The sequence below is a fragment of the Rhinolophus sinicus genome, chromosome 2 (genome assembly GCF_057876585.1).
Source record: "Rhinolophus sinicus isolate RSI-liver-muscle chromosome 2, RSI-T2T, whole genome shotgun sequence".
Lineage (NCBI taxonomy): Eukaryota > Metazoa > Chordata > Mammalia > Chiroptera > Rhinolophidae > Rhinolophus > Rhinolophus sinicus.
In genome coordinates this window covers 105982602-106006041 of record NC_142502.1, presented here as the reverse complement: position 1 = coordinate 106006041, position 23440 = coordinate 105982602, and the positions used below count along the sequence as shown (strand labels likewise).

The 23440-nt window shown below is 48.5% G+C and overlaps 1 protein-coding gene across 9 annotated transcripts; it reads left to right on the top strand.

Annotated features, from left to right (window-relative positions):
• Window positions 1–10964: 10964 nt before the first annotated feature.
• On the top strand, window positions 10965–22850 carry BRD2 (bromodomain containing 2). Of its 9 annotated transcripts, XM_074332758.2 has the most exons (15): window positions 13277–13545; window positions 13942–14399; window positions 15019–15248; window positions 16832–17135; window positions 17381–17472; window positions 17741–17878; window positions 18360–18498; window positions 18586–18800; window positions 18896–19270; window positions 19782–19910; window positions 20104–20352; window positions 20494–20759; window positions 21377–21681; window positions 21921–22043; window positions 22138–22850. In XM_074332758.2, exons 6-15 carry the CDS (start codon window positions 17768–17770, stop codon window positions 22272–22274), a joined length of 2049 nt encoding a protein of 682 aa, XP_074188859.1. In that variant the 5' UTR covers window positions 13277–13545; window positions 13942–14399; window positions 15019–15248; window positions 16832–17135; window positions 17381–17472; window positions 17741–17767; the 3' UTR covers window positions 22275–22850. The 9 variants fall into 9 exon arrangements, with proteins under 9 accessions (XP_074188857.1, XP_019594230.1, XP_074188858.1 ...); XM_074332756.2 differs by lacking the exons at window positions 13277–13545; window positions 17381–17472 and adding an exon at window positions 10965–11418; XM_074332757.2 differs by lacking the exon at window positions 13277–13545 and adding an exon at window positions 10988–11418 and having other exon boundaries at window positions 13942–15248.
• Window positions 22851–23440: the final 590 nt, after the last annotated feature.

Below are 23440 nucleotides of genomic sequence, written 5' to 3'. Positions count from 1 at the left end.
AAGCTGTGTGTGGGAGGGGGGGACGGCACACACGCTGCCCTTTTATAGCAACATAGTAATAATTTAGGTGAGAAAGGTTAAGAGCTGAATTAAGTCATGAACAGAGGAGGTGGAGGGAATCGAATATTGAGATAATTAGGAAGAAAAATCTAAGTCTCAGCTACTGATTAGATGTGGGAAGGTGAAATGGAGGGGTCAGGAATAACACTCAGGTTTCTAGATTGGGTGGCTGGGTGGGTGGTCAGTGAATGGGCTGGTTTGAAATAGAAAAGAATGCCATAGGAGCAGGTTTGATGAAGAAGAGAATGAATTCGGTTTTGTACATATTGAATTTGAGATGCCTATGGAACAGCCATGCAGGAGGCGTGCGGTATATGGGTGTGGATTTCAGCCATGGGCTGAAGAACCTTCATTTGAGAATCATCAGCACAAATGTGGAAGCAAAGGTGGTGGATAAGGCCACCCAAGTGAACCGTGCAGAGATGAGTGGAAAGTGGCATAAGGACATACATCTGTGAGAGTTCAAACCTGAAACCTCATATCAGTCAGGATCCAGGATCCAGTCAGGAATATACATCCACTCGAGGTCTTCCAGACTGAGAGAATTTAATATAGAGCATTCGTTACAAAGGTGTTAAAAAGGCAAGAAGTGCAAAAGGGAAAAAGAGAATGGCTGGAGGTGCAAATAGGAAAGAAATGCCTGGAAATCAGAAGATGCTATTGCCCCTGAGCTGGAATCCACGCCTACTTGTGGTGCCCTGGGAGAGACAGTATCATCGTCAGCTCTGGGTCTACTGAAAAGCTGCCATCGCCATCAAGGCTGGATCACTGAGAAGGCACTTTCTGTGCCCAAGAGGCCAGAATCCATAATTACCCGGTTCTTGCTGCTGCTGTAGCTGCCATCAACTGCCACTCTGTTAGAAACTACAGCAGGAAGCTTCTCGGTTTCTCCTGCCTTCTGATCTCCTGCCTCCTATGGAAAGAATCTAATAGGAAGCCACCGGGAAGGCTGGGAAGTACACACCTTGCAGACTCCTAGGCTGAGCTTTCTAAAACACAGTATAGGTCCTAGATGATAACGAGTACACTGAAATACACTGACGTGTAAGAATCTGGTGGCACCAGGAGCATCCAGAGAGCTAAAAGAATAAGGAAGAAGCAGATTCCGAGAAGTAGAAGTACTCCGTGAAGGAGGTCAGCATTAGCAGGTGCTACTCAGAAATCAAGGAAGGACTGGAAAGCGTCCTTACACTTGGTGCTTAGGAGATGGCTGACAAAGTTGCTGAGAGCCGTTTCAGTGTTGTAGTGGGAGTCGACTCCAGATTGAGGTGGGCTGAGCAGTAAGTGGGAGGTGAGGAAGAAACTGTCAGTGGATATGCTGCAAGTTTGATAGAAAAGAGAAAGAGAAAGACAGAAGGGTTGGGGGAAGATGCAGTGAGAAAGAACTAATGTGGCAATTAAGTAATCTTAGAAATTAATCTATGTGAATATGGTCCACCCATGTTTCTGAGACTTTCAAAATCCATACTCCCTTTTGAAAAACATATAGTGCAATAACAGCCCCAAACAAAAACAACGTCATAACCTCCTGGATGTTCTAAAACTAATGTGTGTTTGGGGAGGGGGAAAGGGCAGAGAGAGCACCAGGGTTGGCGTAAGGTTTGGAAATCCTTGTGTTACACTCCAAAAAACAGAACATGTTCCCAATGTCCCTCCCTTTATGGACAAACCCAGTCAGCAGTTCCTGCGGTGGGAAGATTCAGGCTCCTAGGAAAGTGTACAAGTGTGTGACATCCCCAGGACTGAAGGGGGAGATAGATGACACACAGCTATCCAGGGTGTCAGCAAACTTTTGCCATTAAGGACCAGATAGTAAATATTCTAGGCTTTGTGGGCCACCCTTTCTGTCCTGAGTACTCAGCCTGGCTAGGAAACAGCCATAGGCAACATGTAAATGAAAGAGCGTGGCTGTGCTCCCAACCTCCTTCTAGTTTTTCTGTCCAGTTCTTGGGCATCTCCTTCTCAGTCTCCTTCCTGTGCTACTTTCCTTCAGCTACTTATTTATTTGTTTGTTTGTTTGTTTATTTATTTTTTTAGTTAGGGAAGGGGAACAGGACTTTATTGGGGAACAGTGTGTACTTCCAGGACTTTTTCCAAGTCAAGTTGTCCTTTCAATCTTAGTTGTGGAGGGTGCTGTTCAGCTCCAGGTCTAGTTGCCATTGTTAGTTGCAGGGGGCGCAGCCCCCCATCCCTTGCGGGACTCGAGGAATTGAACTGGCAACTGGCAACTTTGTGGTTGAGAGCTCACTGGCCCATGTGGGAATCAAACCAGCAGCCTTCGGAGTTAGGAGCATGGAGCTCCAACCGCCGGAGCCACCTGGCCGGCCCTCTTTCAGCTACTTTTTTAAATATTGGTGTTCCCTGGAGTTTTGTTCTTAACCTTCTTCCTACGTGTGGACAATGAAATTTAAATTTCATGTAATATTCATGAGTCATGAAATATAATTCTTTTGCTTTTTTTAACCATTTAAAAACGTAAAAACTGTTCTCAGTCCTCGGGCCATATAAAAACAGACGACGGGCAGGGTTTTGCTCACAAACCACAGTTTGCCAAACATTGTTCTATGCGTGTGGTCAGAATTGGGATGGGAGACCCAAAATAAAAACACCCTCCAAAGAACAGCCCCATTTGCCCTTGGGGATGACCACTGGATAATGAATACATTGTGCCCCAGTTACAACAGATTGTTTGGAAGAAGTCTGAGTGAAAAAAACAGGAGGAAAGGGACTGGGTGGGACAGTTAGGAACAGGTTTAGCAGTTACTGCAACTACCTCGGCTGCGACGAGGCAAAAGGGTCCAAATTCTCCACAGAGCAAGAGGGTGGACAAGACCAACATGAGGAGAAATAAAACTACCGTCACCAGGACAGGAGAGAGGTGTGGTTAACTCTTTCTCGCTTGGTATAAATGATAACAAGTTCAAACACTTATATCTACCCTTCCCTCTATGTAATCCTGCTTCCTGTCAGGACCCTCCAACAACCTCCATACTAGATTAACTTAAAAATAGTCTCTAATCTGTTTGGGGAACTGATAATCATGGGCAAGAGAGGAGCACGGCAGCCAGTTCAGCATCCCGGTAACTGTCTACGTTGGTCTTTAGATACGGATGAATGCCTCTGAAAATAATGGTGAAACACTGTAAACCCTGTAGGCCATGACTTTCTAAAACTCAGCTCTCCCATCCCTTACTAGCACTACCCTGTTTTTGTCCTGGCAGAGCCAAATTTTCTGAAAAAGTAGTGGGCAACCATCTCTCTACTTTTATACTTGCCATTTAATCCTTAACCCTCAGCATGGAAATTGTTCACTAGCATTTTTGTGTTGCTCAATCAATTCGACTCTTTGCAGTCTCTGCAACATTTGGCACTGTTGGCCATGCCTTCCTTCCTAAAACGGCCTATGTTTTTGGCATCCCTGACAGCACTCTCTCCTAGTTGTTCCTCCTATTTCTCTGGCGCCCTCTTCTCAGTCTCCTCTGTGGACTCCTTCCTTTCAGCTACCCGTTAAGTGTTGGTGTTCCCTGGAGTTCTGTCCTCAACCTTTTCTCTCCTTACACTGTGCATGTCCTGGATAGCATTTCCTCCCAATGCCTTCCAATTGCTGACGTCATCCAAGCTTACCCCTTCCGCGCAGCTCTTGCTCTGAGCTTCACACCACCCTGCACACAACTGCCTTCAGGCAGCTCCACTGGGATGTTGCGCAACAGCAGTTCTCCAACTGAATTCTCCACAAAAGTCTCCCTCAAGCAATATTTTTTTAAATTAGGGAATATTGGGGAACAGTGTGTTTTTCCAGAACCCATCAGCTCCAAGTCAAGTTGTTGTTTTCAATCTAGTTGTGGAAGGCGCAGCTCAGCTCCAAGTCAAATCATTTTCAATCTTGTTATGGAGGGCACAGCTCACTGGCCCATGTGGGAATCGAACCGGTGACCTTGGTGTTGTGAGCACTGCGTTCTAACCAACTGAGCCAACTGGCTGTCCTTCAAGCAATTTCCTTTACATGTATTTTTTTATTTTTAAATTTATTTCAACACCAAACACATTTACATAATAATTATTATGCAATAGGTTATTATATGTAATAAGGCTATTTTACTTGGAAGCGATAGAAACCAATTCTGGCTAACTAAACTTTTAAAATGGCAACTTATTAAGAGGATACTGAGCTAGCTCACGAAATCAAAAGAGTGGAATAAGCTACCTCAGGAAGGGGAGCCACAGGGGCCCCAGCAGCAGGGGTTGAGTTGCCATTAATATGCTTCACCTTCAAAGGCCTCCAGCCTCCATCTTTCAAGTTGCACACTGCTGGGAGAGACAAGCTGACTGGCTCAGCTGGTATTATTAGGTGTGTAGCTCCAGATCAATTAGCTGTGGCCAGGCACAATATCACCTCCATGCATTAGAGCTATTTCCAGAGAAGGGAGAATCAGCACGAACCAAAAACCACCTCAGTGCAGCTCTCTTCAACTTAACGGCGTCCCGGACAACTACATATCATGCATATTTGGTCACATCATAGGTACTTTGTATGAAACCCTGCAATGGTTCTCTGTACTCTGCTTTCCTTGGTATGACCCTCAACCATCTGGATGCTACTTACCCTACTTCTATTTTGCTTGGAGACGAAGCAAAATAGTTGAAATCTCACCTCCCGCAGGAAGGCTTCTGGGAACTGAGCAGAGATTAGCACGGAGCCCTTCAGCACGCTTCCACAGCACCCTGTGCCTGCCATTACCCCCACTTTTATCATTCTCTGCTATTTATGTCTGCTTCACAGTCATCCCACCCCCACTGCGGGGTCCTTAAGGGATCACGTCCTGTTCTTTTTTACATTCTCAGCATCCACCAAGAAGGCCTACCAGCAAGTGACTGCTCACTGGACAAATAAATGGACTGCTAGTTAGTGAAGGTGTTGAGGCAGAGCTAGGAAGTCTTCACGCTTTAGATGAATAATAGATCATCCGTCTAACAGCTTTCAACAGTAAATCTTACCAAGCACGTCTGTGGGCTGCTCTACAAACACCTTCACCCCCACTGCCTGCCCTGTGCACCCCACCACTCTTCCCATTGCATTCTAGGCCCCTCCCTACTACCACTTTCTTCCTACTCCCGGCCACCTCCCACTTCAGAGAGCAACGCCAGCCACCCAGCTCCCACATTTACCCTCATTCCCAGCTCAGTGTGTCTCTACATATCCATACTCATCCTTCCCTTTTAGCTACATTACTAGGATGTAGCAATCCTCTCAACTGCTCTACAAGCTTGGAATTTATTCTCCCACTATATAAACAAGAAAACTGGTTCAAAGAGATTCATTCATTTACCTGGTGGATATTATTGACGACCCTCTATGTACCTGGCTGTACGCTGGGCACTAGACACCTATCATCATCAAACTTATAATCTAATGAAAATAAAGAAACATTAAACAAGTCAACATACAAATCTATAAAAGCAAATTGTAGAAGATACCATGAAGGAAAGAACTAAGATTTCCTAAGAGAGACTAACTGGAGTTGGGAACCTACTGATATTGGGATGGGATCTGAAGAGTAGAAGTTAGCGAAGCAGAGTGAGAAGAAGAGGGAATAGCATGTGTAAGACCCTGAGGCAGGAAAGGGGCGGCTCCTTCAAGGAAGTGAGGGAGACCAGTGTGGCTGGAGCATAATTAGTGAGTAGGAGAGGACAGCAGATGCAGCCAGAGGCAGGCAGAAGCAAAACCATGTGGGACCTTGTGGACCACAAAGAGTCTGGGGTTCTCTTCTAAGTGCAATTAGTTCTGATGCTGCAACTATTTTATTTCTTCTCATCTTATGTGTGAATGTGTGCTAAGCTTCTAGCTGACCAGCCTCCAGTCTCGCCAAAGTCAATCCATGGCGCTCACTGTTGCCAAATAAATCTTCCTACAAAGGAAGCTCTCACTTCTTCAATCACAAAACTTAAATAGCCCCCTCCTTTCCACTATATTCAGTCTGAATTACTTGGGCTGGGTCACCCATACTGTTGAGTTCCATCCCCGATAACAGAAACTGCTCTTCGATATGAACAGCGAACCCCCCACACCAACCAGTGAGTGTTTCCCCTTTCCTCATTCTCACACCTACCTGTGGGACCTCACTTCCTCATCCATCAGAACAGGGATTCTTCACCTGCAGTTCACATGCCATAAAATTCAAGGATCTATGAACTTGGATGGAATAAAAAAAAAGTGACCTTATTTTCAATAACATCTGACTAACTGAAATTTAGTTTTATGAATGTTAGAAAATAAATCTTTGTAGTACTAGCAGTACCTTAATATTATCATCATTGGAAATCATCATCAATTCATATTTTTATATCACATATACAGACATCTCAAATTATCTCTACTTTACAATTATGGGAGTTGTTCGACCTGCCAATAAATCATTGCATTTAATGTGTTAGTTAAGAATCACAAGTACGAGGTGTGATCGAAACATATGGTGAATGTTTAAATAAAAATTATTACAGTAAAATACACATTGCCATTAATCCCTCTCAAAATACTCTCCACCCCCACCCCTGCCTGCTTCCAACACACTTATCCCATCGTTCTTGCCACTTTCTGAAGCAGTTCTGGAAGTCCTCTTTTGTGTCTTATTCTCGCACTATATAAACGCTGTCCTGGCTGCCTCAGTGTCCTGAATAGATTCAAAACATTTACCTTTCATGGTCATTTTGACTTTGGGGAAGAGCCAGAAGTTGCTCGATGTTAGATTGAGTGAATAAGGTGGATGAGGACACACTGTAATATTTTTATTTGACAGAAATTGCTGTACCAGAAGCGATGTGTGACATGGAGCGTTGTCATGATAGAGAATGAAACCATTTGCCCATTTCATGTTGCTTGTGACCCATGACTTATGGCACACTTGAAAACACACCTTCTCTAAACTGTAGCTCACACCCAACTGCACAGAACAAGTTGAAACCTGTCACACACTGTTACGAAGGTTTGATGTGCTGCTTCCCATATTGAAGATCCCTGCCTTTCCGTTGGATGGTATTCAGCAGCAGCATTCACCGTAACTTTTTTTTTTTATCACACCTCATATTGTATTAATAGTGAAACGCATATTAGTAGACGATCATACATTTCTTTAAATATTTTGATAATTGTATATTTTGGTTATGCATTTACAAATATGTTGGACAAGGTCCACAGGCACCACCAAACTGCCATTCATTTAACTACCGTGTCACTGGAGCTTTCTCTGGTGCTGGCTTACTCATGTTACGTTGTTCTGCTTTTCCTTCTCGTTCGATGCTCTTCTGTTGGTTCCACTTCCCATTCTTGCTCTCTGTATGGGGATCTAACCCAAAGCTCAATCCATGACCCACAACTAAATTGTTTTATACTTCCTCCTTTATAAATATCGCCTACCTGCATAAATGATTCAAACACTGCCTCAAAGATGACTCCCAAATCTACCTCCTAATCTTTTTTGCTCCATCTTCAATTCCAGATCTTAAACTACCTGGTGTGCTTAGCAACCAGAATGACATACCATCCAGAGGCAGACTGCCTGGGCTCAAATTCCAGCTTTGGTCACTTACTAAAAGCATGCCCATGGGCAAATTATTTAACATCTCTTGCTCAGTTGCTTCATTTGAAAAACGGGGGTGATAACAGTATCTACTTTGTAGGCTTATGATTAAGAGAGTTAATACATGTAAGGTATTTATAACAGGGCCTGACACATTTTAAGTACTCAATAAATGTCAGCTATCACCAGCCTCATCTCTTTCCAACCTAACATTTTTATTTGGTGTTTATGAACAGGTACAGTGGTAGCCATTAGGGATATGAAGATGGAGTTCCTATCAAATGACATAATCCTGTTCAAATCATTGTTCAAACACGCTCAGTAGCTCCCCACTGAGCCCAAACTTAACAGTACTAGAAATCCTTCACAACATTGCCCCAAATAAATCCACCTTCCAGTCTCCTCTCCTCTCGCTCTACTTCTTGTAGCTTATATTCTATTCTGGCCAGACTGACGGCACTGCTCTTTGTAAACATGACCTGTGCTGTTCTGCTTGTCTTTTCTCACACCACTCCCATGTTTCAGATATGGACTTGACAGCAATGATTGTCTTGTTATGGTTATGTCCCCAATACTATGCATGGTGCCCTGTAAATGTACACATTACCATCTTACCTAAGTCACATACTTACTTAAGCATCAATTTCCTTCAACGTTTGCTCGCTTTGTGAGCACCTCCTATTGGGCAGGAGCTGGGATACATTTAAAAAAAAAAAGAAAAAAAAAAAGACTACAACGTTGCCCTGTTCTCAAGATCAAAGTCTAATAAGGGAGAGACACATGTAATCACATAAATGCCATTGACTGTGAAATGTATAATCATAAGAGGGACACCAAAGAGTGAGCAGTCAGCTCAATTTGGGAAGCAAGAGTAGGCTTTTCAGATGATGCTTTGGGAGCTTAGATGGACTGGGGAAAAGTCTACTCCGTGTTAGACTGCAGTATGTGTAAAATACAGAGGCACAATGCAATAGGAACAGTTCATTATGGCTGGATTACAGGACACAAGAAGGGGCTACACAGGTTGGAGGGGTGGGCAGACTTTTCTGTCAAGCACAGGAATTTGGACTTTATCACACAAACAAGGAGGAATTCACACAGGGCTTAAACAGCAGCACACAGCCAGAGTTGTATTTGGAAAGCTCACTCCTGACAGTATTGTGGCAGAGGCAGAGAGGAAAATCTAGAGTAGCACTGTTCAACAGAACTTTCTGCAATGATGGAATGTTCTGTAATTTGTGCCGTCCAATATGACAGCCATTAGCCACATGTGGCTAACAAGAACTTGAAATGTGGCTAATGCAACTGAGGAACTAAACTTAAAATTGCATTTAATGTTAATTTGAATAGCCACATGTGGCTAGTGGCTACTGTATTGGACAGCGCAGCTTTAGTGATAGGGAATATCCGTTTGGAAGAAGCTGTTGATGTAGCTCAGGTGACAGACAGCACAAAGACAGAGTGTGATTCAATGGATATTTTAGAGGCAAACTAAGTCTAGTGGATATAAAATTGTGAGAAAAGAAATCAAGAATGGGCTCCCAGATTCCAGGCTTTGTCACTGAATAGCTGCCATTAGCCAGGACAATATAGCAGCAAGTCTAGTGTGCATACACATCATATCAATTTTTTTATATGAGTCTGTTTAAACCAAACTGACAACATATGCTGGGTAGCCAGATCTCAAATGCTCCCCAGAGTGCATCAATTTTGAACAGGTTGAAACGTCTGAGGGTTATCCAAGTGGTAATATTTGCTAGCAAGTTTAGCTCAGGAGAGTTTTCTGAACTAAAGATACAGATTTGAGAGGCTTTGAGTCATTGAGTGAGATTACTTAGAGAAGATGAACAGAACTAGAAGCAAAGTGAGACAAAATCCTGGCAAACATCAACGCTTAGGAACTAAAGGAGAGAGCATGAAAGGGACCGGAGAGGAACAGCTGGACAAGTAGGAAGAGAAACAAGTGAGACTGGTCACAGAAATCAAGGGTGTAGAGAATTTCAAGAAGGAAGCGTGATCAAGTGTCAAATGCCTCACAGAGGTCAAATAAAGTGAGAACTGAAAAGCGTTTCCTGCTTTTGCCAATTAGGAGGCCCCTGGTGACATTGGCCAGAACAGTTTCAGTAGTGCAAGAAATGGACTGAGGAGTGGAGATGGGGCAGAGAGGAAAATTTCATAATTTCAGGTCTTGACTGCACAGAGGGGCTGAGAGGTAAATGTGTCTATAAGGGAATACAATATTAATAAGGTTTTCTTTCTTTCCTTTTTTTTCTTTCTGGACCAGGAAACTCGTAGAAAGGAGTTAAAAATACCAGCTGGTAGAAAACGGAGGATAGCTTCAGAGTAATAGATAAGGCTGAACAGGTCAAAAGAAAACGGATTTCCTTAAACGGAAGAGAGGACTTCTGGTACAACGGTAAAGGGATACAGACATGGCCCAGTTTATGAGAGAGAAAGCAGAGTGCGGCAAGTTGGCCTTTCTGTTCTGTTCTGATAGCGGGGAGTGGCGGCAGTGGGGGGTTTGTGGACCACAGACTGAAAATTCATGCTCTGAGGGTCAAGGGATATTACTGGCTACCAACAAGTAAAAGGTCTGCTTCAGGTGGCAACTTCATCTCCGTAACATCCCTAAGTTAGATCTTTATGGGACTGATTCAAGATCGAGAGGGCAAAGCCTTAGGAAAAACGATTAGAATTTTAATTTAAATGGTCCAGCCCGAGTTGGTTAAATAAGTAAACCGTGATCAGAAGGCCGGTACATTTTGTAGAAAGCAGGAGTCCAGGAACTAGCAGGTCTCAATGAAGCACTAAAGTTTGGGTAGTAAGTGCAAGGTAATTGAGAGGTTGTAAAACTGCTTAAGACAAAGCTGCGAAACAACGCCCACATTTTGTGTCCGCACCTCATCTCCCGGCGCGCGGCAGGCACCACGAGGGTAACGAACCCCCTCTCCCGTGGTCGAACAACAGTACTCCGGGGAAGGGTCTCAGCCTGCAAACCCTCACGTCTCCTGGTCCAGACCCCCTTCTACTTCACTGACAACAGTTCGGTAGTGCACATTTCCGCTGGACCCCAGCCAGAACGTGCAACGCTGCACCTTACACCTGCGGAAAATGAATACAGTGCAGCAGCCGCGGGACGCCCCGCGAGACCGCAGACCGCAGGGAAAAGGCCATCACAACAGGTCGCCGCTCCGCGCCCGCTTCCGCCCCACCCACAGCGCGCGCTCCCGGACCCGCCGCGGGAGCTGAGGTGCCCGCCTGGACGCCTGCGCACTGCGGTTCTGCCCGCGGCCTCCTTTCCCCTCCCCCAATCCGGTCGCACGTTGCGCCTGCGCAGTGCACGTTCCCGGGCTGCGGCAGCCATGCTGAACCCATACGGAGAGGCGAGTTGGGGGGGGGACAGGGTCGTTGACAGCGGGATAGGGAGCCGGGATATGGAGAAGCAGCTGAATTAGATTGCTCCGGGTCTCTGGAAATAGGCCTGGGCCAGGCAGTTCCCTTGGCCCCTTGCGCGACCCCCAGGAACCTTCGGAAGACTGGCCCCGTGGGGGGGAGGGGGCTGGCACGTGACCCGGGTCAGCCAATCTGAGTGTTGCTGACGTGGCCGCGCGGCCCCGATGATCTCCCCACCCCCCCAGCTCTGTCGAGAAGGGAGGGGCTGGGGGCTACGCCCCCTCCCCCAACACAGTTTCAGTTTCCGGGGGGGTGACACCCCGGATTACATCCTCCCCCCGCACCAAGCCGTGGGGAACATTGGATCCCCCTGGAAGGTTCCACCATCCAGGTAAGAAGGGGACCTTGGACGGGGATGTTGCCAGTCATCCAATGGGGGGGGAGCCCGGGAGGGAAATTTTTGGGGTTCAGAGTAGAATCCTGAGGGTGGGTTTGTCCTTCTAATAGTTCACAGCCAATGGGAGCGTGAAGGGGGGCGAGCGGGCTAGGGCACTGCTGATGGGGGAGGGGAATGGCCAACCTCAAACCTCCAAACCAAGTGGAGGGCAAAGGGGCGGGGGCGGTGTGTACCCCCCCATTCTATTCGTCCCTTGGGGGGTACAGGAACTCGGAGCCAGGTGAGGTTTCCTTTCGGCGGTCGGAGGGAAGGGTGACTTAGTGGGCTGAGGTGTGGGAATGGTGACTAGTTCCTACTTTTTGGGATGTGATGGTTTAGGGTTGAGTGGACAATCCGGGGTGTGAACTGAGATTGTTCCCAGGCGCCCACTCCCTGTCTCCCCGGACTCTGGCAAGAGCATTTCTGTGTTTCCTTTGTGTCAGCGTTAGGAAGCTCGGTTATCACATGGCATGCTGGAGATTACTCTTGGAGTCGCTTATCGAATTTGGGTGCATTCACGTGGACACGGCCTATGGAACCTTGTGCACAAAACTTTGTTGCCCCGTTGGGGTCTTAGCTGAGCATATGCCTACCCCTGGCTGAGGAGGGCTTACAGGCTGAAAGCTTAGGGGTAAGTTTAAGAGCAGAAACTAGGCCCAAAGTCGGTGCTGGGAGGGCGGTAAAAAGCGTGGTCTGAGACTTGAGGGAGTGAGGCTTAGGATCTGGAATCATTTCGCAAATCACAAGGTTTCGGGTTTCTCCAGGGTGGCGTTTTTTGCCTCCATCCCCTCCCCCATTCCTGAACAGTTCTCTCCTTGTGTACTGCGGGGGAGGGAACGGAAAGGAGGGAAGAGTTACTTTTCCAAATTACTGAGTAGCAGTAGCCTCCTCTGTGACTCATGTGGGGGAAGGGAGGACTGGGAGGGAGAGGGGAGCAGTGACTTTCCGGAATGCGGGGAAATAAGCCAGAGTAATGCCTGGCTGCCCTTTCGCTTTCTAAGGCCCACTATTTTCTCGCCCTCCTAAATTTTTCTTTCCTGGCCGGCCTCTGCAGACTTTCAAGGCCCCGGGTGGAGAAAAACAGATTTGGGAGGCTGAGCTACTGGGGAATGCAATGGGGGAGGGGAGAAGGCCCTTGCAAAGTTGCTGTGTCATTGCCCTCCGCGCGGCTACCCGGCGGACCCGCATGTACTTTTCGGGCCGCAGCCTGATAATCTTGCGGAAGGGGTGGGGTACGAATCTACTTTTCCAGGCGCACTTCTCTCCTGCAGGGTTTGCGCGACTAGGGAGGTCGTGGAGACTGGAGAGTGACGGCCATTTTAGACGCAGTAACCGAGGTTAGGGCTAAAGAGCTATTGAAGGAGGGTGATGTGGTTGGAGCTCAAGGATCTTCTAGGCCCTCGCGAGCGCTTCCAGAGGGAGGGCGTTCTTATATTCGTTGACTTGCTTTTTTTTTTTTTGATAGGCATAGTATATCTTCCTTGGTGTCCAGAAAAAAGGAAATGGGGGGGGACCTCCCGCTGAAACCCGGATGGGGGATATTATTTCTGCCATTTGGGGTGGGAGGGAAGCCCCAGAGGTGGCTTTAGAGATCCAGACCTTGTACTCTGGTTCTTCATTCGTAGTTTAACCCTATTCAGATCAGATTGTGGGGAAGACTTAGATAAGTGGGTTGGAGGGGAGGGGGCGAAACTGAGCTCCCAAAATGGCTCCTGCCCCTCCTCGGAGGCGGACGGCCCGGGGGGAGGGGAGAAGGGGAGAGAAGGAGGGGGAGGGCTAGTGAGCCGCAGCCGCCGCCTCCTCCGCTCGCCCTCCTCCCTGGCGCTGACCGATGGACCAGCTGCTCCGTGGGGAGGACTCCGGACCCTGGTGGGGGGTGGGGGGGCCCTTTCCGCCCCCACGGTGGAAGGGACCCTAAGAGGGGGTTGTGGGCATGCCCTCTGGGAGGAGGAGGCGGGGAGCGTGAGGAAAAGTCTGAGCTCTCTTGGTGGTGGTGGTGGGGGGGGTTCACCCTGATTCGCCCCTCGCAGTACTGGTTTTTTCCGCTCTGAGCCAGACACCGGAATGAAGTTTGGGGAGAAGGTGGGTTTCAGACACAGGTGTGTTGGAGATTTTGCTCCCATTTTAAAGGGATGCCGAGCTTTCGTTGAGCAGGCAGATATTTGTATTAATTGAAGGTATGAGTGGGGAAAAATTGGAGAGGTCCTTGGGGTGCAAGTTTTTGGAATGTCGTTTAGGTTTGGCTGTTTTGCTGGTAGTTTTGGGGAGTTCAAAGATAGATTCAGAGGACCGTTTTGTCTTTTGGTTGTTTGACCTGGGGAAGGGCGGGGACGATTTTAAGACTCTGACAAGCCTGTATCTTTTATTGCGGAACATAGAGATGTTAGATCCCGTTTTCGCTACATTTGGGAGCCCTTAACTGTTTATCCAGAGAACCAGGCCGCGGCTTTTAAGATGGCGTCTTCTTCCTCGTTTCAGATTCTTCACTGCAGCGGCCTCACTGCCGAGAACCACCACCCTCCAGGCGTCCTGCGGCCACACCCTGGCGGGCCGAGGTTGGCTACGCCCACACAGGCCCCTCCAGTCCTGCCGGTTTGGCCAATGGAGGAGCAACGAATGGTACGACCTGCCCGAGCTTGGCAGTCGCCAGTCGCACCCGGCCTGGACTCTTGGGAAGACTTTGTTGGAAGGGGAGTTGGGGAGAGGGTGCTGCGCCCCTGCCAACCTCCTTTCCCTGGAGTCACGGAACCACAGCGCAGCCAATTGGCTTGGAGCTATGGCGGGTTGCCGCTTCCCAATGGGTCTATGCGGCATTCTTCTGCCTGGTGACTGACGCCTTGGAAATGAAGTTTGTGACGTCATCCATTCGGCTGACCAATAGAAAACGCTCCCGCGGAGAGGCGTACCTCCCCCTTCGACTCGGCATCTTGACGCGCGTGAGCGAGCGTGCGCGCGCGGAGAGGGTGGGGGGAATCTCGAGCACGGTGGCGCGCATGAGCGGCGAAGCTCCTCCCCCCTGCCTATATATAAAGGGCTGGCGCGGGGCTCGGCGGCGCCATTTCGCGCTGGAGTGGAGCAGCCTCTAGAACGGGCTGGAGGATTCTGCCTACCGATACAGCCTTCGGGTCGTCGGGGCCCGCCATTACAATCCACGTCCATCCGCTTGGAAATGGCCTTCGTCTCGGCCTATGACCGGTCCCGGCGGACAGTACAGACCCCGTAGAAGCCCCCGAAGCTCCCCTTTTTCGGGCCCCGCCCAATCCTCGGAATCTGTCCACCCCCTCTACTCCGCCCTCAAGAGGATTTCAAAGATGGAGGCGGCGGCTCCCTAAAGCACTTTTCGTGTTCATCCGCCTCCATCGAGATCGAAACGGGACCTCGTCCACTCCGGACGGTCCCAGCAGGAAGAGGGAAGCCTTGCAGACCAACAGCAGGCAGTATTGACGACGGTGTCTGGGATTGGGGGCCTTCCTAGGGTTTGAAGAGTCCGTTCCCCCCTTGCTCGCCCTCCTCTGCTGAGGCCGCCGCCATTTTCTCGCTGTCCGCCTCCTGCAGAGCGCGCCAAGCTGCCGGGAGCTTTCCGAGAAGCAGCGGAGGAGACTGCATTCGTGCCAGCCCGGTGGGGGGGTTGTCGCCTGGAGGGCAAGGGCAGCGCGCCCCCCCAGTTCCCGGGTTATGCTGGACCGGGCGGTAAGGGGAACCGAGGCCACCCGGACTTTCCGCGGTTGAGGGCAGCGCCGGTTCCCCACGGTCAAGATGCTGCAAAACGTGACTCCCCATAACAAGTACGTCGCCGGGAGTGGGAAAGGGGCGTTGGGGGATAGTGGCACCGGGATGTAGGACGTTGGGTTCGGAGGGAATACGGAACGACTCGGGCGCGTTGCTGATCGGTGGCGCGACTGTTGGGTCTCGGGGCTCGCGGCAGGGATTGAGCGGCGGTTTTGGAATCTTGGTAGCATCCCAGACACTGCGTATAGAGGGAGTACAGGTTGTCAGTGTCTGTGTTACTTTTCCCGTGGTGGTCCAGTCGTAACCGAGCCGGGCAGAGCTAGGTCGGTGGCGGAACGTAATGGAGAAGGACGACATTGATTGGGCAGCGGATCCTATGGGTCTAGTGTTTAGAGACGGTTTGTCATAGTCTTTTTGCGGGTTCGTGGTCGTATTTTGTGCCTTATAGGGTTGCCATGGTGATAGAGCTTCAGGGACTGGCAACGGGAATTCCCAGCGTAGGGTAGAGGGATTACTGTTTCAGCCTGTGAGTTCCTACTGTCTAGGGTAGGTCGTTAAACAGCTTGTCTTTCAGTGACTGGATCGGTTTTGTGTTTGGGGGGGGGGGAGAGGGTGATTTGACAGGATTGAGAGGTTTTTTTAAGGCGGGAAGGTGGAGCTAAGAATTCGTTCGTTCAGCTCTTGGCATGTAAACAATGAGATCTCAGGGTAGTGTCTTTAGTCTTAGGTCCTGGGGAAAACACCTGGTCCTGAGGAGCGCCAGAGAGAATGTAAACTCGAACTGCTCTTGGCTTTTGATCTCCAGAGTTGATGCTACAGTGGGAACTGTTGTTGGAATCATGTTTTTTGGCAGGATTGGGGGGTGGTCTGTCAAGGAACTTGCTGACCTTGACTGGGCACCTCTATTTTTTTGAATCCTTTGGAAAGGAGACTGAATTTGCAGATCGTTTTTGGGGACTGGCAGTGGAGTTATTCCAGGCTGTGAAGTCTGACATGCTTCTTGTCTGATTTTTTTTTTTTTTTTTTTTTTTTTTGAGTTGGTGTGGTTTTCCGTTAGATTTTTTGTGTGTGTGTGTTTTTTTTTTGTTTTTTTTTTTTTTTTTTTTGCTTTGAAGTTAACTATGCAGAGCTTGTGGAGGGTGCTGATCTCTTCTGCTCAGAGGGAGTCTTAGGCAGCTCATTGGCATTCTACAAAATTCTCCATTTTGTTCCCTTTTTTCACCTGCTAGTCTCAGGCTCATCCACCTTGGCAACCACCAAGCCCCTAGTGAGCGCAGGCTTCAGTTTCTCTGCTCCACCCATTTTAGTTAAGTCCCATCCCCATGAGCCTGTGGTTCTCAGATGCTGTGTGCTATAAGAAACCATCTTGGCGCTTTTTTTCCCCTGAATAAAAAAATAATAGAGTTCATCAGACTCTGGAAGGTGGGAGATCTAGTTTTAAAAATAAAAGTAATGGGAGGGGAGACTATAATAAAAGTTCTGGGTGTTTGAATACTGTTTGTAGTTAATATCCACGTCCATAAACTTGTCCACCTGTCACTAGTTCCCTAGCCTGGATTTATTGGGTGTATAGTATGAATTGCACTCTCCCTAATGTTTATGAGCTTACTACATCTAATTTTGTTTCCCGTTTTCACAGGCTCCCTGGGGAGGGGAATGCAGGGTTACTGGGGCTGGGCCCAGAGGCTGCAGCACCAGGGAAAAGGATTCGAAAGCCCTCCTTGTTGTATGAAGGATTTGAAAGCCCTACAATGGCTTCAGTGCCAGCTTTACAACTGACCCCTGCCAACCCACCACCTCCAGAGGTGTCCAACCCCAAAAAGCCAGGACGGGTTACCAACCAGCTGCAGTACCTGCACAAGGTGGTGATGAAGGCTCTGTGGAAACATCAGTTTGCATGGCCTTTCCGGCAGCCTGTGGATGCCGTCAAACTGGGTCTGCCGGTGAGTAGAGAGGTTGGAGTTGGGGGTGTGGCAACGAACGCGAATGTGTGTGAGTGGAGGTGGGTTGTGTATAGTGTAGCTGCTGCGGCCCCTAGGGATTCCCTCTCCTTTGTAGGGTAGATAACCACCGTATTTCTGCCTTCTTGGTCCTTTGTGATTAATCCAACCGTTTGCTGCCTTGGCATCTCTCATTGTGCCTTCCATGTGTCCTTCCTTAACTTTTGTGCCCTGGCTCCATTTTACAGATTCCCACCCCGGGTTGGGAGAGGACCACGGTGGCCAAAATTCTTAGCTTCTTCCTCTCCCTCATGCAGCCAATGGATAGCCAGCCCCAGAGGTAATGTCACAGGATGGGAAACTTTCCAGAGCTGGCTGGGAGGTGGGTGGTTAGAGAAAGGCAGTAGGGGCCTCCTGCTGGGTGTTAAGAATTCTATTCCATTGTTTTCTGTCCCGGAGTTTAATTGGGGCCGCAGTTTTAGGGGACTGCTTACTCCTTTGACACAGAGGGGTGTGTGTATGTGTGTGTGAATGTGTGTTGGGGTTAGTAGTTTGCCTGGGAGAACAGGCATTTTTCAGTGGCTCTGACCTGGTATTTCTTTTTTTAGGATTATCATAAAATCATAAAGCAACCTATGGACATGGGTACTATTAAGAGGAGACTTGAAAACAACTATTATTGGGCTGCCTCAGAGTGTATGCAGGATTTTAATACCATGTTCACCAACTGTTACATCTACAACAAGGTGAGTTTTTCTGTATGTGTTCTTTAGTAGATGCGGAGAGCCAGTGAGTGCTCCTATTGTTGCTGATGTTTTGTCTACACAAAGTTGAAATTTTACTACAGAAGGTGTTCTCAGAGTAGTAAGTATTTAGAAAGTCTGAGCTCCAAAGGGTGCCACTGAACAATGACGGGGCTTCAGAAACCCGGTGTTAAAGGATATTTAAGTAGAACACATATCATACTTGGGGATGGCCCTGTTTCTCAGAAATTTCCAGAGACCTGAGTAGAACAGGTTCTGTTCCCTTAGTTTTCAGTTGTCCTTGTATTCTGCCTGAGGGGCAGTGTTGGAAGAGAAAATGGGGATTAGTGGCCCAGTGGAGGTAGTTTTTAGTCCTAGATGGTGGATTTATCTAAGGGAGTGATGGTGCCTGGAGCTAGGAATTGCTCTGAAAAAAAAACAGTTCTATCTTTTACTGGCATTTGAACCTTTTTGTTTCTTGTAGCCCACTGATGATATTGTCTTGATGGCACAAACGCTGGAAAAGATATTCCTACAGAAAGTGGCATCGATGCCACAAGAGGAACAAGAGCTTGTGGTGACCATCCCTAAGAACAGCCACAAAAAGGGGGCCAAATTGGCAGGTAGGAAGAGTGGGACTGGGACTTTTGCTAATGGAGACCAAAAGATGGGGAAGATGATCAAACTAATCATTTTTTTCTCTTTGCCAGCGCTCCAGGGCAGTATCACCAGTGCCCATCAGGTGCCTGCTGTCTCTTCCGTGTCGCACACAGCCCTGTATACTCCACCTCCTGAGATACCTACCACTGTCCTCAACATTCCCCATCCGTCGGTCATCTCTTCTCCCCTTCTCAAGTCCTTGCATTCCGCCGGCCCCCCGCTCCTTGCTGTCTCTGCAGCTCCTCCAGCCCAGCCCCTTGCCAAGGTATAGATCTGTGGAATTCTTCGGGGCAGTGGGGCAGGAAAGCTTGAATGAAGTGAACCTGGAATAAAAGGCTCCCATCTTGTTTCTCTCTGCAGAAAAAAGGGGTAAAGCGGAAAGCAGATACTACCACCCCTACACCTACAGCCATCCTGGCTCCTGGTTCCCCCGCTAGCCCCCCTGGGGGTCTTGAGCCTAAGGCAGCTCGGCTTCCTCCGATGCGCAGAGAGAGTGGCCGCCCCATCAAGCCCCCACGCAAAGACTTGCCTGACTCTCAGCAACAGCACCAGAGCTCCAAGAAAGGAAAGCTATCAGAACAGTTAAAACATTGCAATGGCATTTTGAAGGAGTTACTGTCTAAGAAGCATGCTGCCTATGCCTGGCCTTTCTATAAACCCGTGGACGCTTCTGCCCTTGGCCTGCATGACTACCATGACATCATTAAGCACCCCATGGACCTCAGCACTGTCAAGGTACCCACTGCATGGGGCAGCTGGGCTGCGTAGGCAGTGACTGGAGCCTAGGGAGCAATAAAAGCAGTCATTTCTCCTCATGGGCACACAGCAATCTTTGATTGTTGGTATTATCCTTCTACAAATAGTAGTGGGGCAGGGCAGATGGTCAGGTACTTAAGAGTCCCTAATTCTGGGAGTTTGAAACTAGGGTTTTGTCTTCAGAGCAACACGACTCATCTACAATTAAATCCTACTTATTGGGAGTGTTGGGTTTGGGGAGTTAAAAGCGGGGGACGATAGTCAGGGCCACCCACCCTCCCTATCACTTAGAAATGATTTTTTTCCCAAACATAGATATTTCTTCAACCCACCCAAATACCTTTGACTTCAAACTTGAACCTCAGGGCACAGATCCTTAAAGTCACCCCTACTGTGCTCTCAAAAGAGGGCCGCTCTTGCGGTGTCTGGGGTTGGCAGGGAAAGGTGAGTCTCCTGCCTGTGCAGCTTCTGATGCTGCCTCCTTCTGCAGCGGAAGATGGAGAACCGGGATTACCGGGATGCACAGGAGTTCGCTGCTGATGTGCGGCTCATGTTCTCCAACTGCTATAAGTACAACCCCCCGGACCATGATGTTGTGGCCATGGCGCGAAAGCTACAGGTGAGTGCCAGGGTCGGAGTCTGAAAAATAAATGGGTCTGAGGAGAGATTTTTGTCACCTGGCTGCATGCACAGTCTCAGTGTGAGGCTCTCCTAGGCTTTACAGTTGTAAACGAGCTAAAGCACCAGGTGGCTGGGTGTATGTAATAGGGGCACTGTCCCCCAGCATGGTTTTGAGTCTGCCCCTCTTTTAGGATGTATTTGAGTTCCGTTATGCCAAGATGCCAGATGAACCACTGGAACCAGGACCTCTGCCAGTCTCTACTGCCTTGCCTGCTGGCCTGGCCAAGTCTTCTTCCGAGTCCTCGAGTGAGGAAAGCAGCAGTGAGAGCTCTTCTGAGGAGGAGGAGGAGGAAGAGGAAGAAGATGAAGAGGAAGAAGAGAGTGAAAGCTCTGACTCGGAGGAAGAAAGGGCTCATCGCTTAGCTGAACTACAGGAACAGGTATTTTGTCACTGCTCAGTTTACTGAGCAAGACGTTTGTGCCCTGTCTTTGCCCTGACTTCTTTTCTTAGTCTTTTTCTTTTTAGATTGTCTGTTGATGTGTTTTTCCCATTTCACATCTTGATTCCTTTTCCTCTCTAGCTTCGGGCAGTACATGAACAACTGGCTGCCCTGTCCCAAGGCCCAATATCTAAGCCCAAGCGGAAGAGAGAAAAAAAAGAAAAGAAGAAGAAACGGAAAGCAGAGAAGCACCGAGGCCGGACTGGGGTAGATGAAGATGACAAGGGGCCTCGGGCACCCCGCCTCTCTCAGCCCAAGAAGTCCAAGAAAGCAAGTGGCACTGGGGGTGGCAGTGCTGCTACACTAGGCCCCACTGGCTTTGGACCTTCTGGAGGAAGTGGCACCAAGTGAGTTCTAACAGGATAGGAGGCAGAGGCGAGCTTGGCTATTTCTGTAATCTCTTCAGGGGAAGGATGCTTTCTACCATTCCTTGTGCAGTTTTCTCTAAGCCAGGGGTTAGTTAGCAAATGTTTCCTGTAAGTGGCCAGGTGACAGACACGGACCGTGGGGTCTCAAAGCTGCTCTGTTCTGACAGGACAGTGCAAAAGTAGCCATAGGCAATAAAGATGTGAATGTGAATCTGTTTCAATAAAACTTTATTTACAAAAACAAGTAGTAGGCCAGATGTGGCCCAGGGCCATAGTTTGCCCACCCCCTTCTGTAAACCAATCCGTTTTTTGTTTGTTTTTCATAGTGGGGTGGGTTAGTAGTGCTTTAAAACAAAAAGATGCACTTCTGCCAGCATACCTATATTTAGTTCTTAAAGCCCAAAATAAATGTGGTTGGCATATAAGAATCTGTTTCCCTAATAGTGCCCAAAAGCCCATCTCTGGCTCAGTCGTTTGCATTTAGGAAGAAAGCTCCACACCAAGCAGGAAATCCAAATTACTGGATTGAACAGTGGGAACATGTTAGGATGAGGGGTTAAGGATGCTTCTATAATTGAGTTTTCTTTTGCCCATAGACTGCCCAAAAAGACCACCAAGACGGCCCCAGCTACCTTGCCTACAGGCTATGATTCAGAGGAGGAAGAAGAAAGCAGGCCTATGAGTTATGATGAGAAGCGGCAGTTGAGCCTAGACATCAACAAACTACCTGGGGAGAAGCTGGGTCGAGTTGTTCACATAATCCAAGCCAGGGAGCCGTCTTTACGTGACTCGAACCCAGAAGAGATTGAGATTGATTTTGAAACTCTCAAGCCATCCACGCTTAGAGAGCTCGAACGCTACGTCCTCTCTTGCCTACGAAAGAAACCTCGGAAGCCCTACAGTAAGTGTGAATGAGGCCCCCGTGGCTGCAGCAGTCCTCACGCCTCAGGACAGTTGAGAGAAGGCTAGTGGGGTGTGCAGAACTGATGCGCTCAGTCTGCAGCTCCCAGGAGGTGGCAGGTGGGCGGGCATCACTGCCCTCCTGGTATTCAAGAAAGGAACTTGGTGACACTGGGGTGCAATAAAACTTTTGGTATTTACAGCAATCGCTGTCCTGATGTGTTGTTGTTTTTTTCCTAGCCATTAAAAAACCTGTGGGAAAGACAAAGGAGGAACTGGCTTTGGAGAAAAAGCGGGAACTAGAAAAGCGGTTACAGGATGTTAGCGGGCAGCTCAACTCCACCAAAAAGCCCCCCAAGAAAGGTGAGTATCTTGGACACCACTGCAAATTCACTATCTTCTGCCCTTTTGACTGGCTTGACAAATGGCATTTTTAACCTTCAATTTGATTCTGCAGCGAATGAGAAAACAGAGTCGTCGTCAGCACAGCAAGTAGCGGTGTCCCGCCTCAGTGCTTCCAGCTCCAGCTCAGACTCCAGCTCCTCTTCGTCCTCTTCCTCCTCTTCAGACACCAGTGATTCCGACTCAGGCTGAGGGGCCAGGCCAGTTGGGGCAGGAGGCTCCGCAGGACCGGACCCTTAGATGGCTCTGCCCCACCCCTCCCCTTGCTGTGCCACTTCCTCATCTCACTCCCTCCCCCCACTGTAGGAGAGCTGGCTCTGCAGGGGGGAGGGATGCAGGGACATGACTGAAGGAGGGACACAATGGACAAAATAACATTGAGTTCCCAGCCCCATTGAGAGGGACCTCTTGGGCATAGAGCCCCCATTCAAAATGGGGCAGGGCAGGACTACAGGGTGAGTGAGCAAAGGCTCCGATAGGGAGTTACCCGAGGTCATAGCTGCCCTGTTGACTTGTATAGGCCCAGTTTTGAGGTTGGTTCTAATTTATTTTAAGCTAGGCAAGGCTGAGGGGTGTGTGGGGCCATGGTCCCCTCGGCCTCCAAGGGGAGGGAAGAGGGAGCTCATTTTTTACGTTGACATTTTTTTTTCTACTCTGTTTTCCTTCTCCATTTGGGGCCCCTGGGGGTTTCTGTCATCTCCTCATTTGGTCCCCTGGATTGTCTTTCTTTGTTAATTCTAACTTGTAAATAAAGAAAATATTATTCAAGTTTTGAGTCAATACGTTTCTGCAGTGCTTTAAAAGGAATATGATAGAATTGTCTGAATTTTGAGGGATGTATTCCTGAAGTGAGAAAAAGGCAGAGCCATCTGAAGTTGGATTGGGTCTTAAGTTTTAAACCAGTAGGTTGTTGCTATGGTGATAAATGCATCTGCCCCTTGTGAAGTGCATCCTTCAAAATAACCTTAAGTTCGTGATTTGCTTTGGTTTCGATTAAGCAAACCCCCTGGCTCGTTCATGCCACAAGAGTTTAGGATTCAAGACTTGAGACAGCCTCTGCAGTGCTGAGTGGGTGTTAGATACGCACTGGAGTGATGGATGGGAGGCAGCCCACTGCCAGTACTGGCCACTGGGCAGCTGCCTTGAGAAGGTAACTTAATTGGCTGTTTTGGCTTCAAATTGCAGATGGACAGAGCCCTGCATAGTTCATTAATAGAATGCCAGTTTAGAGCATTCCAGCAATTCTTAACCAAATTCAAATCACAATATCTTCACAAGTCAAACGCCCTTGTCTTGCTAAGGACGATGGGTTCTGGGATTTGGGGCTTACATATTTACCATGTTTCCCCAAAAAGAAG